Genomic DNA, 15,452 nt, shown 5'->3' on the forward strand with positions numbered 1-15,452 from the left:
AGTATTTGGGAAATATCACCATCTTAGTAATTAATAAGTCTTTTAGTTCATGAACGTGGGATGTCTTTGATCTTTAATTTCTTTTAGCAATGATGCTTTTTAAATTTGTAAATTGCTTTTTTTTTTTTGACTTGGAGAATTCATGTCAGTACATATAATTATACTTTTTCTTTCTTAATGAGAACATAGTATTACAAGGTATGGTAGCATAAATTATGAACCATTACATCTATGCAGGTTGTTTATACATTTTTCTTTTCCTGAACAGTTCTGTGATGAACTTGAATGTGTAAGTGTTTGCCCCTTTGCTAGTATTCCTTTATAGGATAATCCTACAGATGAAATAATTCAGTCAAGAGCTAATTCATTTTCAGTTATAATAGTTTATATTAAATTACAATATCAAAAACAAAACTTAACCAGTGAAGACTCCACTCCCCACCAATAGATTATGAAAGTATCTATTTCCGACCCTGTTCCCAGCACTGGATGTTATCTTAAATTTTTCATCTGTTAGATAAAAATTGGTATCTTGTTATTATTTAATCTCTATTTGTTTATTTGACTGTTAGTATTAACAAATATGTTAAATATGAGCATATGTACTTCCCCCTTATGTTTATAGTCTTTGCTGTAAATTTTATTTTTATAGTAAAATTAACTTTCTTTAGCAACGGCTGTTTTTGACCACATGACAGTTGGACATTTAAAAAATTGGGTCCACATCATGCTTTTGTTGTCTGAAAAATAGGTCTTCATTTTCATTATGTACTTACAATATCAATTTCTTTAACTAGGTTGTCCTCCAAAGGAGTATGGAACGAGTACAGTCCTTTTTTCTAAAAAGTAAATGCCGTCTTCCTCTAAATCCAAGTCTTGTGGCAAAAGAATTAAATATTAAGGTGACATAAAATACTTTAGTTCATATTACATTTTCAAATATTGTGTAATAAAAAGGCAGGTGGGCAGGTATGCTTAAGGCAAATGCAGTATGTACGTTGGTTATAAGTGCATAGGTTGGTTATAAGTACTTCTGGTTGTGTGTTTGTGTAAGATCTGTTTTCATCTCAGTATATGCTTATCTAATTACCATTCCTGAACAAAAAAGCAGAATGAAATTATTTATTGACTTGAAATAAATTATTTTTTGCTATGGTATAATAGTTGCATATGTTATAATTCCAGTGGTAAAACTCCCCAGTCACAGGTAGGCAGTTTTTTACCTTACTTGTGAATGGCCATGTGGACTCTTCAAAGGTTTATAACACTTTTTAGAGTCATTAAAAAGTAGTTGTAATATCAAAGTTGAGTAATTGTATTTTTAATTGGGCTAATAATAATACAAATAATGGATTTTTCTCTAACATGAGTTCAGCAAAAGCAACCAGTTAATTCATCCATTAGAGTCTGTTATTTTGAAAGGAGTCTCAGATTTAATTTTTTTTTAAGTTGACATGGCTACTCTTCATTGGACTATAACAGGGGTGACTGGGTTGTATAATTATGTCACTGAAGGTGGGGGTAGTGGGGATTACATTTTCCCTTTGGATTTTGTTTGTTGTTTTCTTTAAATTACTCTCACAGTCTTAAATTAGTTTTTTAACCAGTTTAATTTAAATTTGATGTCTGTTAATGAGTTTGTTCAGTTTATTTTCATTTCAGTGTTATCATTTTAATGCTTAACGTATTGTATTTCTAGTCATGTTCCTTCTTCAGTTCTAATGCTGTGCCCTTGAAAGTCACAATGGTGAATGCTGATCCAATGGGGGAAGAAATTAATGTCATGTTTAAGGTGAGCAGAATAAGGTGACTTTGTTTGTAATTTAAAATTTCTTTTCTCAAATTCCTTTTTCAGAATTGGAAAAGTAATTTTATTTAGTGTTTAATGAAATTGAATAACTGTGAAAAATTATTACTGCTATAAACTGTTTCCAAATGGATTTGGGAACAAGTGCAACTCTGGGCTAGAGCTGCTGCATATGGCCATCTTATGCTAGTCAAGTATATCACAGCTCCAGGTGTGCCTTTCACCCAGAGTATGATGTAAACGGTACACCTTAGAGATGTGCAGAGTAAAATTGCAAAACTATGAACTGGCACTGTTTTTGAAAACATGTAAGTTACCTGTGGGAATCTGTTACCAATCAGAGCTTCCAGGTGCATGGTAAAGGGGCAGCAGTAAAGAATCTTCCTGCCAGTGCAGGAGACTTAAGAGACATGGTTTGATCCCTGGGTCAGGAAGATCCCCTAGAGAAGGAAATGGCAACCCACTCAGTATTCTTGCATGGAAAATTCAATGGACAGAGGAGCCTGGCAGGCTACAGTCAGTCCATTGGATCGCAAAGAGTCAGACTCAACTGAGCATGCACATACATGTATTAGCAATCAAAGTTTTCTTTGTTGCAGTCACAGTTAGTATTATTTTTAGGAAAGAATGTAGAGATTTAGTTAATTCAATGAGTTTGATTAGTCACACTTTTGATATATATAGCAAGTTCCCATATACTCAGATCTGGTTTTGGACTCCATTTTATTTTACTGATGTCTTTGCCTTTTCCTAAAACAGTCTCATCTTTTTGAATACAGTAATTTTGTATGTTGTAATTTTTTTAAGGCAAATTACCTCTTTTTTTTTTCCCCATAATTTTCTTGGCTCATCTCAAAAATGTATTTATCATTATGTGTTTTAAACTTATTTTATCCAATTTAAGAAGAAAATGAAAACTTGATGTAATTCCAGTTGGAATTCATTTTTGAAGAGCTAACTTTTTTTTAAAGTAAACTGATCATTGTAGATTCATAGTTCACTTTAAGAAATTACACAGAAATCCTGCCTACCCTCTACACAATGATATTATCTTGTATAATATTGCAGTTAGGATGTTGACATCGATACAGTCAAGATATGAAATATTTTGATCATCAAAAAGATCCCCCATATTGCCCCTTTAAAAAATTGAATATAATACTCATACTGTAAAACCTAGTCTTTTTAAGTGTACGTATCAGGAAATTGAGACATGAAGTTAAGTAACTTTCTCTGGGATGCTGCAGAAGAATAAAAAGATGGTTCAGTTCATTTTATTCTTTACTCCTTTCTCTATGCCCTTCTCCCTACTCCTCCCCCCTTTTTTATATGTAATCTATTAAGGCTTTTGGAAATGTACAGGTTTCATTTTGCTTCCTTGATTTCAAGGTTGGTGAAGATCTTCGGCAAGATATGTTAGCTTTACAAATGATAAAGATTATGGACAAGATCTGGCTTAAAGAAGGACTAGATCTGAGGATGGTAATTTTCAAATGTCTCTCAACTGGCAGAGATCGAGGTAAATCTGTTAGATGTAGTTTTTTTTTTTTTCCCCCTTTGATAATGCTCAGAGTGTTCGTGCTCTAATGGTCCTGATGCTGGTCTGTGATCTCAACCATATCACTTTGCTTTCTCAGGTTAGAATGTATAGACTTTATCTTATCAAAAGGAAATCAGGTCAGAGACTTCCCTCATGGTCCAATGGTTAAGACTCTGCCTTTCCTCTACAAAGGGGCACAAGTTCGATCCCTGGTCAGAATAATTCCTCAAAAAATGGGCAATCAAGTAAATTTAAGAATTCTTGCTGATATTCTATAATAACTCAATGAGTAGCCCTAATCTTGCAAGACAGCATGTCTTATAAAATGGAAGTCACTTTATCAAGAGAGATTCCTCAACATGAGTCTGTCATTTGCTTGGATTAGTTTTTCTGTCACCATACTTATTTTATATAGTTGAACTCTTTTCTCTTATGGAATTCTGTGTATTTTGTAGGCAATGAACTTCCTCCTTTTTATATTGTTTCTAACACAAGGCTTACCTTGTGCCTTGCCTTGTGCTAAAGCTTTGCATTTGTGTTATCTTATTTGTGTCCTTATTTTTCAAATGAAGAAACCACATTCACATGGTTAAAAACTGAAGTTTTTAACAAGCACCTTAGCCTAAAATAATCAGTGTATAGTAATCCTCCCTTCTCCTGGTTCAGCAGTTGTCTTTAATACTTACCAGACATTGTGTCTTCTCTGCTGGATTCATTTTAAGTTCCCTTAGAGGATAATTGTACTTTGTATCATTATGAACTTTTATCCACTGTTTTGTACATAGTAGTTTGTATGTGTGTGTGTTTGATAAAGAAATTAGAAATTTGTATGTATATTAAAAATTTGATTAATCATACTCATAAAGTCGGGATGCAGATATTCATTGAAAAAGGATGTCACTGTGAACTATAAATCAGATGATGTAATTAAGCAACATAAAAGATTCAAGTGAATTCACTCTGCCATGTGTGACTAGACTACTGGGATTACAACCTGGCCCTGAATGCTTTCTTTTGAATGCCTTCTTTTGGAATGGCCTGGAGGCCTTAGCCTAGTCCTTTCTTCAAAGCAGGTCTCTGTATCTGTATCTTTTATTCTGTATACACAGATAGTAAAATATCCATATAGCCTGTAATAGAATAAATTGGAATCTTAGTTTTCACCCACACCTCTTGGCAGCCTGGCCCCAAAATATAACCATTTACATAGGTTTCTGAGACTACTTTTTTTTTATTTTTAATTTTTTTTTGCCATGTCACACAGCATGCAGGAATCTTAGTTCCCTGTCTAGCGATTGAACTTGTGACCCCAGCAGTGAAACTGAGTCCTAACTCAGAGAATTCTCTAACTTAGGGAATTCTCTTTCTGAGACTATTTTGTGTATGTTCCAACATGCATAATAGTCTTTCTTTTAAACGCAAAAGGTACAGTTCTCTATGTGGATTTGTGTTTAAAGACATATATATTTTTGAGATTTTTCTACATAAGTACAGCATTTACATTTCAGTAAGGAAGAGAAAACATGTACCTGAGACTCAGACACATCACAAAGACCATCTTAATCTGTTCTTCCCTTTGTAAAGGGCTTCCTATACGCTGAAACACTCTTACGTTGCCTAGATACATGCTATAGAGAAGGTTCTTTTGTGCTGAAATGGGACAGCATGTATCTTATAAGTAGCTTTATTAGTGGAATCAGTTTTACCTAGTTTGTAATTAAAATTGTTACTCTTTTTGGGGGTAGCACATGGATATACAGATGTAAAGTCTCAAATAGTCAAATTCAGTTTTATATCTTGGGTACTTCTGAAAATAAAATTGATTTTTATATTGATAATTTTGATTGTTCACACTTTCTAGTATGGGCTGCCAGAGTTGATTTTTTTTTAAATGATTATTCTTAACTGGTATCTTATGTCAAACATCAAAAGCTGTGCATTTGCAGGGATACATTTTCACATGTCTTAATGTTTTGTTGCTAAAGGCATGGTGGAGCTAGTTCCTGCTTCAGATACCCTCAGGAAAATCCAAGTGGAATATGGTGTGACTGGATCCTTTAAAGATAAACCGCTTGCTGAGTGGCTGAGGAAATACAATCCTTCTGAAGAGGAATATGAAAAGGTAATTAACTAGTCTCCATATTCTCAACTGCTTTCATTTTCCAGCTCTTGTGACTAGTCATTCAGTTTTAAGTTGTGAAAACAGCATTTTTCTCCAAGTAAAGAAAAGAATGAAAAACAGAATGCTTTTAATGGCAAGGATCTGAGTGAAACCAATGCTAAATTACAAAAAAAGAAAAAAATTCCTAACATATATTTAGAGACCAGCAAAACCAGAGGTATTTTTATAACCCAGACTGTTGTATTTCATGAAAATATGATAATAGAAGATTGTGAAGAAGTAGAAGATTCAAGCTCTCTGAGCTTGAATTCAGGTCCCAAGTCGCTCACGAACTATAAAAATCGGTTGACTTAACCTCTTGTGCTTCAATGATCTTTGCTATAAAACAGTATAGTATATATTATGACTATAAAAAATAATGTATAAGATAATTTTGAGAATTAAATGAATTAATATATGTAAAGCACTATATAAAATAAATTCTATAATTGATATTCTTCCTGTAGGAGGCATCAAGTTTTTGTTTAGTATACTTTTGAATTACATAATAGGAAAGGGAAATCTCTTAGTACATAAGGCTTCTAACAATCCTAAATTGAGTCTTCTAAGGAAGACTCAAGAACACTTTCAATGGTGATACAGATCTCAGTTTTAATGAGATCCTGAAAGTGAAAGTGAAGTCGCTCAGTCGTGTCCGACTCTTTACGACCCCATGGACTGTAGCTACAACGCTCCTCTGTCCATGGGATTTTCCAGGCAAGAGTACTGGAGTGGGGTGCCATTTCCTTCTCCAGAGGGTCTTCCCAACCCAGGGATCGAACCTGGGTCTCCCACATTGTAGGCAGATGCTTTACCATCTGAGCCACCAGGGAAGTTCTTACATTACATTTGCAGATAGATATGTACAAATGCTGCCTCTTGACCCTGTGAAAGTAAAGTACAGAAATCTTGTCCTCTCTTGGTCTTTACACTATTTAAGAGCTCTCTCTTGTAGTTTGGGACAAGAACCCAGTGTTTATTTATAGTAATACTAGCTCTGTGATTCTGGATAAGTTGACACAAAATAATTGTCAAGTTGTTGTTCAATCACTGAGTCATGTCCGACTCTTTGCGACTCTGTGGACTGCAGCATGCCAGACTCCCCTGTCCATATTTTAAGTGGATTTTATGCACTTGGCTCTTTTATGTGCTTTGCTTAGTAAGAGGGAATATAACACAGTGGAATCTCATTGCCTGGGTTTAAATCTTGACTCTGCCACTTAACAATGATGTAATCCTGGGCAGATAATCGCTATTTTCTTCAGTTTCCCTTATGTGTAAAATGGCAATATTAGTAGTATTTACATCACTATTGTAAAATTTTAAATGAATTTAATATGTACATACACACACATACACACAGTTTATATGTATGTTTGTGTGTATATGTCATATTGAATTATTTAAAATCTTATAACAAAAGAATGATGTAAATACTATTTACACTAATGTAAATAGTATGAGTGTGTATGTAGAGAGAGACTAGTGCAATGCCTGGTTTGTGATAAGTGCTGTGTAAACATATGCTCTTATAATCGTCATCATCATCACTAATAATTTCTACAGAGTTATGGAATAAAATTAATCCCATGAGCATGTAGTGCCTTATGATTTTCACTCAGAAATGTGGTGTCTTGAGAATAAATGCATGTGCTTTTAACTCAACATTAATAAAACCAAGATCATGATATCTGGTCCCATCACTTCATGGCAAATAGAAGGGAAAAAAGTGGAAGCAGTGACAGATTTTATTTTCTTGGGCTCCAAAATCACTCAGATGGTGATTGCAGCCAGCAAATTAAAAGATGCTTGCTCCTTGGAAGGAAAGCTATGACAAACCTTGGCAGCATACTAAAAGGCTTTTTAATCACTTTTAATCACATCACTTTTCCCACCAATGTTCATATACTCAAAGCTATGGTTTTTCCAGTAACCATGTATAGATTTGAGAGTTGGACTATAAAGAAGTCTGAGTGCTAAAGAGTTGATGCTTTCAAATTGTGAAGCTAGAGAAGATTCTTGAGAGTCCCTTGGACTGCACAGAGATCAAACCAGTCAATCCTAAAAGAAATCAATCCTGAATATTTATTGGAAGGGCTGATGCTGAAGCTGAAGCTGCAATACTTTGGCCACCTGATGTGAAGAGCCAACTCATTGGAAAAGACCCTGATGCTGGAAAAGACTGGAGGCAAAAGGAGAAGGGGGCAGCAGAGGATGCAATGGTTAGATTAGTATCACTGACTCAATGGATATGAATTTTAGCAAACTCTGGGAGATAGTGAGGACAAAGGAGTGGGATGTGCTGCATTCTGTGAGGTCGCAAAGTGAGTGAACAACAATGTGTGCTTTACATTAAAATATGCATTGTATACAGTTGTAGCCTTCTACGTGAACTTCCTGATGTTCAAGCTGGTTTTCGAAAAGGCAGCAGAACCAGAGATCAAATTGCCAACATCCGCTGGATCATCGAAAAAGCAAGAGAGTTCCAGAAAAACATCTATTTCTGCTTTATTGACTATGCCAAAGCCTTTGACTGTGTGGATCACAATAAACTGTGGAAAATTCTGAGAGACATGGGAATACCAGACCACCTAACCTGCCTCTTGAGAAATATGTATGCAGGTCAGGAAGCAACAGTTAGAACTGGACATGGAACAACAGACTGGTTCCAAATAGGAAAAGGAGTACATCAGGCTGTATATTGTCACCCTGCTTATTTAACTTCTATGCAGAGTACATCATGAGAAATGCTGGGCTGGAAGAAACACAAGCTGGAATCAAGATTGCCAGGAGAAATATCAATAACCTCAGATATGCAGATGACACCACCCTTATGGCAGAAAGTGAAGAGGAACTAAAAAGCCTCTTGATGAAAGTGAAAGAGGAGAGTGAAAAAGTTGGCTTAAAGCTCAACATTCAGAAAACTAAGATCAAGGCATCTGGTCCCATCACTTCATGGGAAATAGATGGGGAAACAGTGTACGACTTTATTCTTGGGGCCTCCAAAATGACTGCAGATGGTGACTGCAGCCATGAAATTAAAAGACGCTTTCTTCTTGGAAGAAAAGTTATGACCAACCTAGATAGCACATTCAAAAGCAGAGACATTACTTTCCCGACTAAGGTCCGTCTAGTCAAGGCTATGGTTTTTCCAGTAATCATGTATGGATGTGAGAGTTGGACTGTGAAGAAGGCTGAGCACCGAAGAATTGATGCTTTTGAACTGTGGTGTTGGAGAAGACTCTTGAGAGTCCCTTGGACTGCAAGGAGATCCAACCAGTCCATTTGGAAGGAGATCAGCCCTGGGATTTTTTTGGAAGGAATGATGCTAAAGCTGAAACTCCAGTACGTTGGCCACCTCATGAGAAGAGTTGATTCATTGGAAAAGACTCTGATGCTGGGAAGGATTGGGGGCAGGAGGAGAAGGGGACGACAGAGGATGAGATGGCTGGATGGCATCACTGACTCAATGGATGTGAGTCTGAGTGAACTCCGGGAGTTGGCGATGGACAGGGAGGCCTGGCATGCTGCGATTCATGGGGTCGCAAAGAGTCAGACACGACTGAGTGACTGAACTGACTGACTGACTGATGTGATGTTATATTATTAATTTAATCCCTAGGACAGGCAGGGCTAAAATGAAAGTTCTTCCAGCTTTGAGAAACTTGATGATGACACATAGTCACTAAATGGATGACAAAGCACACTCATTATATTATTAGATGTTTAAAGATATAAGCTTACTTTCTTTACACATGCCATTCCTACATGCCAAAAAAGGGAAAAAAATATTCCTTTATTTAGATTAATCTTTGTCCCAGTGTTAAACAGTTTGTGGTAAGGAGCAGAGCCTGTGAAGAGCAGGGTTCCAGAAACATGATGCTTAAAAGATGTTCAAAGGCACATTATACTCTAAGTAGAGACTGGCAGAATCTCTACCTGCTGTGAAACAAAAGCTAGACAGAAGGAGCAATAACTCTTAGAAGGGTGTTTACTTTTGAAAAACTGGTATCTGTTATTATAACCCAGTTTACAAACTATTGAGAAAGTAGAATAGAATTGTGTTTTCAATGAGTGATAAATTACTTTAATCTTTGTAACCCTGCCTCCTCTGAAAATAATCTTTTTCCTAAGATAATTTTATTTTCCCTTTATTTTCCTCCCTAAGATAATTTTTCTTCCCTAAGATAACTCATCTTTATTATAGGCCTCTGAGAATTTTATCTATTCTTGTGCTGGATGCTGTGTGGCCACCTATGTTCTAGGCATCTGTGACCGACATAATGACAATATAATGCTTCGAAGCACGGGACACATGTTTCATATTGACTTTGGAAAGTTTTTGGGCCATGCGCAGATGTTCGGTAGCTTCAAAAGGTACTACTATTGTTATTATTGCTAAAGAAAATAGAGGCACTTCCTATTTCACAAATTAATGTCCCAAACTATTACCATATAAAATAAGCTACAACATACAAAATACAGCCAATATTTTATAATTATAAATGGAGAATCTTTAAAAATTGTGAATCACTTTATTCTATACATGTAACATAATATCTTATATCAACTAAATGTCAGTTTTAAAAAAATTTTCTTGCTGTTCTTTGCCTTGTTGCTCCCTTTTAGCATAACTAGGGATGAAAAAGGCTTTAAAAGATGAGTTTACCGTGGAATAGAGAAGAATGTATATGTGTGTGTAATCTTTGTTGAATGAATTAAGGTATCTTTTGTCTTATCTAGTTAGGGTACCTATTAGAAATGTTCCCAATTGTATAATGGCAACAAATAGAAAAGTTTTCTCTATATTCATTTGTATGTACTGTTTGATCTCTGGTTGCGTGTAGACTGATAATCACCTTGGAAAATATCATATATAAATTCTACCCAAATAATGAGATTATATGATGGCTTTCCTTGAAATGTGAATTTTTTAGAATTATGTAAATTCAGAATTTCCTGATATTAAGTAACCCAGTTAGAAATTGCTATGGCTCAGGTAGCTTTAGTTCAATAACCATGTAATAGCAATAGCACTTATTTGCATATCTTCTGTAAATAATACTTTATATATACTTTCTTTGCCTCTTTTTTTTTTTTTTTTTTTTAACTTTTAAAATAGGGATCGGGCTCCTTTTGTGCTGACCTCTGACATGGCATATGTCATTAATGGGGGTGAAAAGCCCACAATTCGTTTCCAGTTGTTTGTGGACCTCTGCTGTCAAGCCTACAACTTGATAAGAAAGCAAACAAACCTCTTTCTTAACCTCCTTTCACTGGTAACTCTGTTATTTACAAGCTTTTAATTAATTTTATGTTAATTCTTCTATGTTTCAGTATCTAAAGATAGATATTATGTGATTTTTGGAATAAAATTTATTCTGGTTTTAAATGTCAGGTATATTATTACTGAAATATTTTAAAATGTTGCCATGTGAAATATGCCAGACACCATTTATATGTCCATGCAATAAAAAAAAGGACCCTCAAGTGGATACACTGGGGATAAGTGGTAATAGTATCTGAAAGGGACCCTGCGAGTGTCATACGGGATGCTGGTGAATACTTTTTGTCTTTACCTGTATATGTTCAGATTTTGGATATTCATTAAGCTGTGCTTTTAAGATTTCTTTGTTTTTTTGGATGTGTATTGAGAACAAGCCAAAAAAAATCCTATGATTATTGTGACTGAAATTGATATAGAAATGGAAGACTACACAAAAGGTTTGGATTTCACAGTTTTTATTCCTTAGACTGTGACTTCCAACAGTTGACCTCCTTGGCCAAGATTTTTCTTATTTCTGAGTATTTTTCTAAAATACTAACAAACTCCTCAAAACTCTGAGTCGTTTATTTGCTTTTTTTCTGATTACTTGGTCAGCTTTTAGGGAGTGGTGCGAACAGACTTGTAAAAAATTTGAGTCACAAGCCCTTTTTCCTTTCTATAGATGATTCCTTCAGGGTTACCAGAACTTTCAAGTATTCAGGATTTGAAATATGTTAGAGATGCACTTCAGCCCCAAACTACAGATGCAGAAGCTACAATTTTCTTTACTAGGTAAGGTATATTTAAGTATATTAGAGAAGACACACCCTGTTTAGCTTTGATTTGTTTTCCTTAGTTTAAACAAATGCTATATATCAAAATTCTGACTTAACAAGAAAAAATTGCGGTTCACAGTATTAGCTGTGGTTTATCAAGTAGTAGGTTTATCAAAAGCTTGTTTCAGAAGTTTATTTACTGAATAAATGTGAAGGATTGGCAATAGCACTTTAAAAAATACATTTGTTTTGGAAATTGCCTGGTGGTCCCGTGGTTAGGACTCAGTGCTTTCACTGAGTCACCCAGTGGTGACCCAGGTTCAATCCCTGTTCAAGGAACTAAGATTTTGCAAGACATACAGTGTGCTGCTGCTGCTGCTGCTAAGTCGATTCAGTTGTGTCCAACTCTGTGCGACCCCAGAGACGGCAGCCCACCAGGCTCCGCTGTCCCTGGGATTCTCCAGGCAAGAACACTGGAGTGGGTTGCCATTGCCTTCTCCAATGCTTGAAAGTGAAAAGTGAAAGTGAAGTCGCTCAGTCGTGTTTGACTCTTAGCAACCCCATGGACTGCAGCCCACCAAGCTCCTCCATCCGTGGGATTTTCCAGGCAAGAGTACTGGAGTGGGGTGCCATTGCCTTCTCCGATACAGTGTGCCCCCCCAAAATTATTTATCTCAAAATATGATCTTATATTTAGAATATATATGATTTTAATTCTAAACATTCCATTTATGAACAGTTTTTGCAAAACATTTTCTACAGTGCCAGATAAAAGGATTTTTCCTAAAGTGATATCTATACCACTATATCTTTTAGGATTCTGCCATAACAATTTTCATGAATACCGTAAGTGCTTAAAACAGTGAACTCTGGGACACTGCTGTTAAATTGTTAATACATGATGTAGTGCTTGAAACACATATTTCAGTGACTGGCATTTGAACTTGTAATTATTACTTTTAAAGAAAATCTTCCTGTAGGCAAATATGTTCTGCCCGTCTGGTGACCAGGTTGGTCACAGACTGGTAGTACCACCTCATTAGATGCCACAGAAGGGAGGAAGGAGCACATAGGCTCATGTTCTTTTCTTTCCTTTTTATCTTGCCTTATTCCTCTCAGTGGAGAAGTAGATTACCCTGGTCTCATGAGTCTGGACTGAGTTGAATTGAAGGAAGCTGACTTTTGTATAGCCTTCCAGACGAATGCTGATAATTTAGGTATTGATGAGTTTTGTTTATTGAGACTTGTTGGCTCCCCTGGGCCAAACTGTAAAGCAGGCATGTAAGTGTTAGTCAGTTGGCCTGCCATACCAATATACCACGTACCATAGACAGGGGATTTAAACAAAGGAAATGAATCTTCTCATCGTTCTGGAGGCTGGGAAGTCCAAGATCAAGGTGCTAGCCAGTTTGCTTCCTGCTGAGGATTCAAACTTGAAGACGACTGACTGCCTTCTCACTGTTTCCTCGCATGAAGGAGGGAGAAGAGAAAGAAAGAAGAAAGTCATTATAATAAGGACACTGTCTCCATAAAGGCCCTATGGAGTTGGGGCTTTAGCATATGAATTTTACAGGACACAAACATTCAGTCCATAACAAGGACAAACTCTTTTGTGTGAATTTCCCTCACACAAGAGTTTCTTTTGACAGTTTCCTCTTTGTGTATTCCTTTATTCTGTTTTCCTTTGCTTGTCTAAAATGATTTATTCAGGCTTGACTTCCAAATTTATCCCCACCAAACTCTGCATCTTGTCAAAACTTCTTTTTCCAACTGAGAGAAATGATAACTTTCTGAAGAAGGAATAAGATACCAGATTCTACTAGTCAGACTGTTTGATAGAGTGGGGTTTTGGAATTTTGGATTACTTTGTTGCTTCCTTGTATGTCTGTTTAGTTACTGCCTTCCATATTTATTAAAGTGAATAAAATGAACCATCTTTTGGCATTATACCAACCATCTTCTATCCCTAATAGCTATTAAAATTAGTATTGGACCCCACAGAGCTTAAGAAATCCAAGCATCATTTCTTAGAGACAGTGGGATGGGATGGAACTTTCCTGTGCTAAAATATTTTTGTTGGGTGAAATATATTGTAACAGGTTTTTGGCCTGTGGGGCAAAGGGAATCCTGACAAAGTGAGAATGTACTTACTATTTTTAAAAGGAATGGAATTGTTTATTTTAAATAAATGAGAATGTTTTCTCAGTGTGTTAACACATTTTATTTTGTAGACTGATTGAATCAAGTTTGGGAAGCATTGCCACAAAGTTTAACTTCTTCATTCATAACCTTGCTCAGTTGCGTTTTTCTGGTCTTCCTTCCAATGATGAGCCGATCCTGTCATTTTCACCCAAAACATACTCCTTTAGACAAGACGGTCGAATCAAAGAAGTTTCTGTTTTCACTTACCATAAGAAATACAACCCAGATAAACATTATGTAAGTCTGTTTGGTATCAGTAGAGACTCATGCATGCAGTCTTGTTCTCTCCCTCTTCCTTCACTGACTCTGCTAAAGTTCCAGCATTTGTTCTTTTCATACTTCTTTCTTCCATGGATGGTCCAAAACCCCTAAATGTACTTGGAGCTTCCCTAAACTGTTTTTCGGTGTTTATTTCTTGGTAAATTTGCTCCAAAGCCGTGAGGGACCAATGTTACTCTTCTTTTCAGAGACAAGACTGAAAGGGTGACGCTATTTTACTTTTCTCCTTATGTTCAATTTGTTCTTAATTTCAAAGGTAAAGCTTGTGCAGTGTAACAAAGTCAACCAGTATAGAAGTATATAAATTAAAAATCTAAGTTCTCATTCTACTCTCTAGGGACTAAGTATTATAAAATATGCACATAAAGTTTGTTTTTTGAACAAAACAGAATCTTCCGGTGTGCTTTTTTCCCCCTTCAATAGTATAATATTACTATCTTTTTGCTATTATTTTTGTGCTAATATTTTTGCTGGATAATATTTTATAGTACTGTCAGCCTTTAAATTTTTGACAAATTGATAGAGTTTAGAAAGTGACTTTACTAGTATTTTGATTTTCAGCTGTTATTAGTAAAGTTTTATATGTTCACAGACTATTTTAGGACACCATTTAATTGAATAATCCATTGTTTCCCCCAGTGATTTATAATACCTTCTTTAAATATACTGAGTTTATATCCCTGAATTTATTTCTGGTCGTCTGTAGATATAAATGACTTTGTGCACCAGTATTTTACTCTGTAAAGTATGTTATAATGCAGTTTAAATATCCAATAAAACAGGTTTTTCCCATCACCCTGTCACACTATGTTTGCCTTCTCCTTTGCTCTCCTTAATGAATTTACTTGCTAATATTTTCATTGAAAATGCACTGCCCTTATAAGTTTGGAAAGTACATTTATTTAATCCGAGAAATAGAATACCTTTCACGTTCCAATTCTTATCTTAGACAATAGTTAAAGATACTCTTAGAAGGTAATTAAATACGTTGATTTTTATATTTGTTATTTCCTATTGTGACATACATATTACAAAGTGAAGAGCCCTTGGTACATATAATGATCAAGCTGAAAATTTTCTATCAAGAAAGGTTATATTATAAATTTAACATGTTTGGGATATGGTTTCCTTTCAGATTTATGTAGTCCGAATTTTGAGGGATGGACAGCTTGAGCCATCATTTGTGTTCCGAACATTTGATGAGTTTCAGGAACTTCACAATAAGCTCAGTATTATTTTTCCACTTTGGAAGTTACCAGGGTATGTTCTCATTCTTGTTCATTAATGTTGTTTTAATAGGAAACAGTTTCTTTATTACCAAGTACAGGTCAAAAGCTTTGTGTTAAGTTAGTGTAAAATGGACTATGTATGACTATGCACTGTTTCTGACTAATTTTCCTTGGTATTCCAAGAGCCTAATA

General features: G+C 35.5%; 1 protein-coding gene across 1 annotated transcript in view; it reads left to right on the forward strand.

The window, feature by feature from the left end:
* PIK3C2A (phosphatidylinositol-4-phosphate 3-kinase catalytic subunit type 2 alpha) overlaps positions 1-15,452 on the forward strand; it is a 108,241-nt gene that overhangs the window by 89,705 nt on the left and 3,084 nt on the right. Inside the window, exons 20-28 of the mRNA XM_040258259.1 lie at positions 798-902; positions 1,700-1,792; positions 3,197-3,326; positions 5,333-5,469; positions 9,716-9,885; positions 10,631-10,787; positions 11,457-11,566; positions 13,782-13,989; positions 15,167-15,291. Coding sequence (XP_040114193.1) covers positions 798-902; positions 1,700-1,792; positions 3,197-3,326; positions 5,333-5,469; positions 9,716-9,885; positions 10,631-10,787; positions 11,457-11,566; positions 13,782-13,989; positions 15,167-15,291 — 1,235 coding nt within the window. The remainder of the gene's footprint in view (positions 1-797; positions 903-1,699; positions 1,793-3,196; positions 3,327-5,332; positions 5,470-9,715; positions 9,886-10,630; positions 10,788-11,456; positions 11,567-13,781; positions 13,990-15,166; positions 15,292-15,452) is intronic.

Source organism: Oryx dammah, unplaced genomic scaffold, assembly GCF_014754425.2.
Source record: "Oryx dammah isolate SB20612 unplaced genomic scaffold, SCBI_Odam_1.1 HiC_scaffold_17, whole genome shotgun sequence".
Lineage (NCBI taxonomy): Eukaryota > Metazoa > Chordata > Mammalia > Artiodactyla > Bovidae > Oryx > Oryx dammah.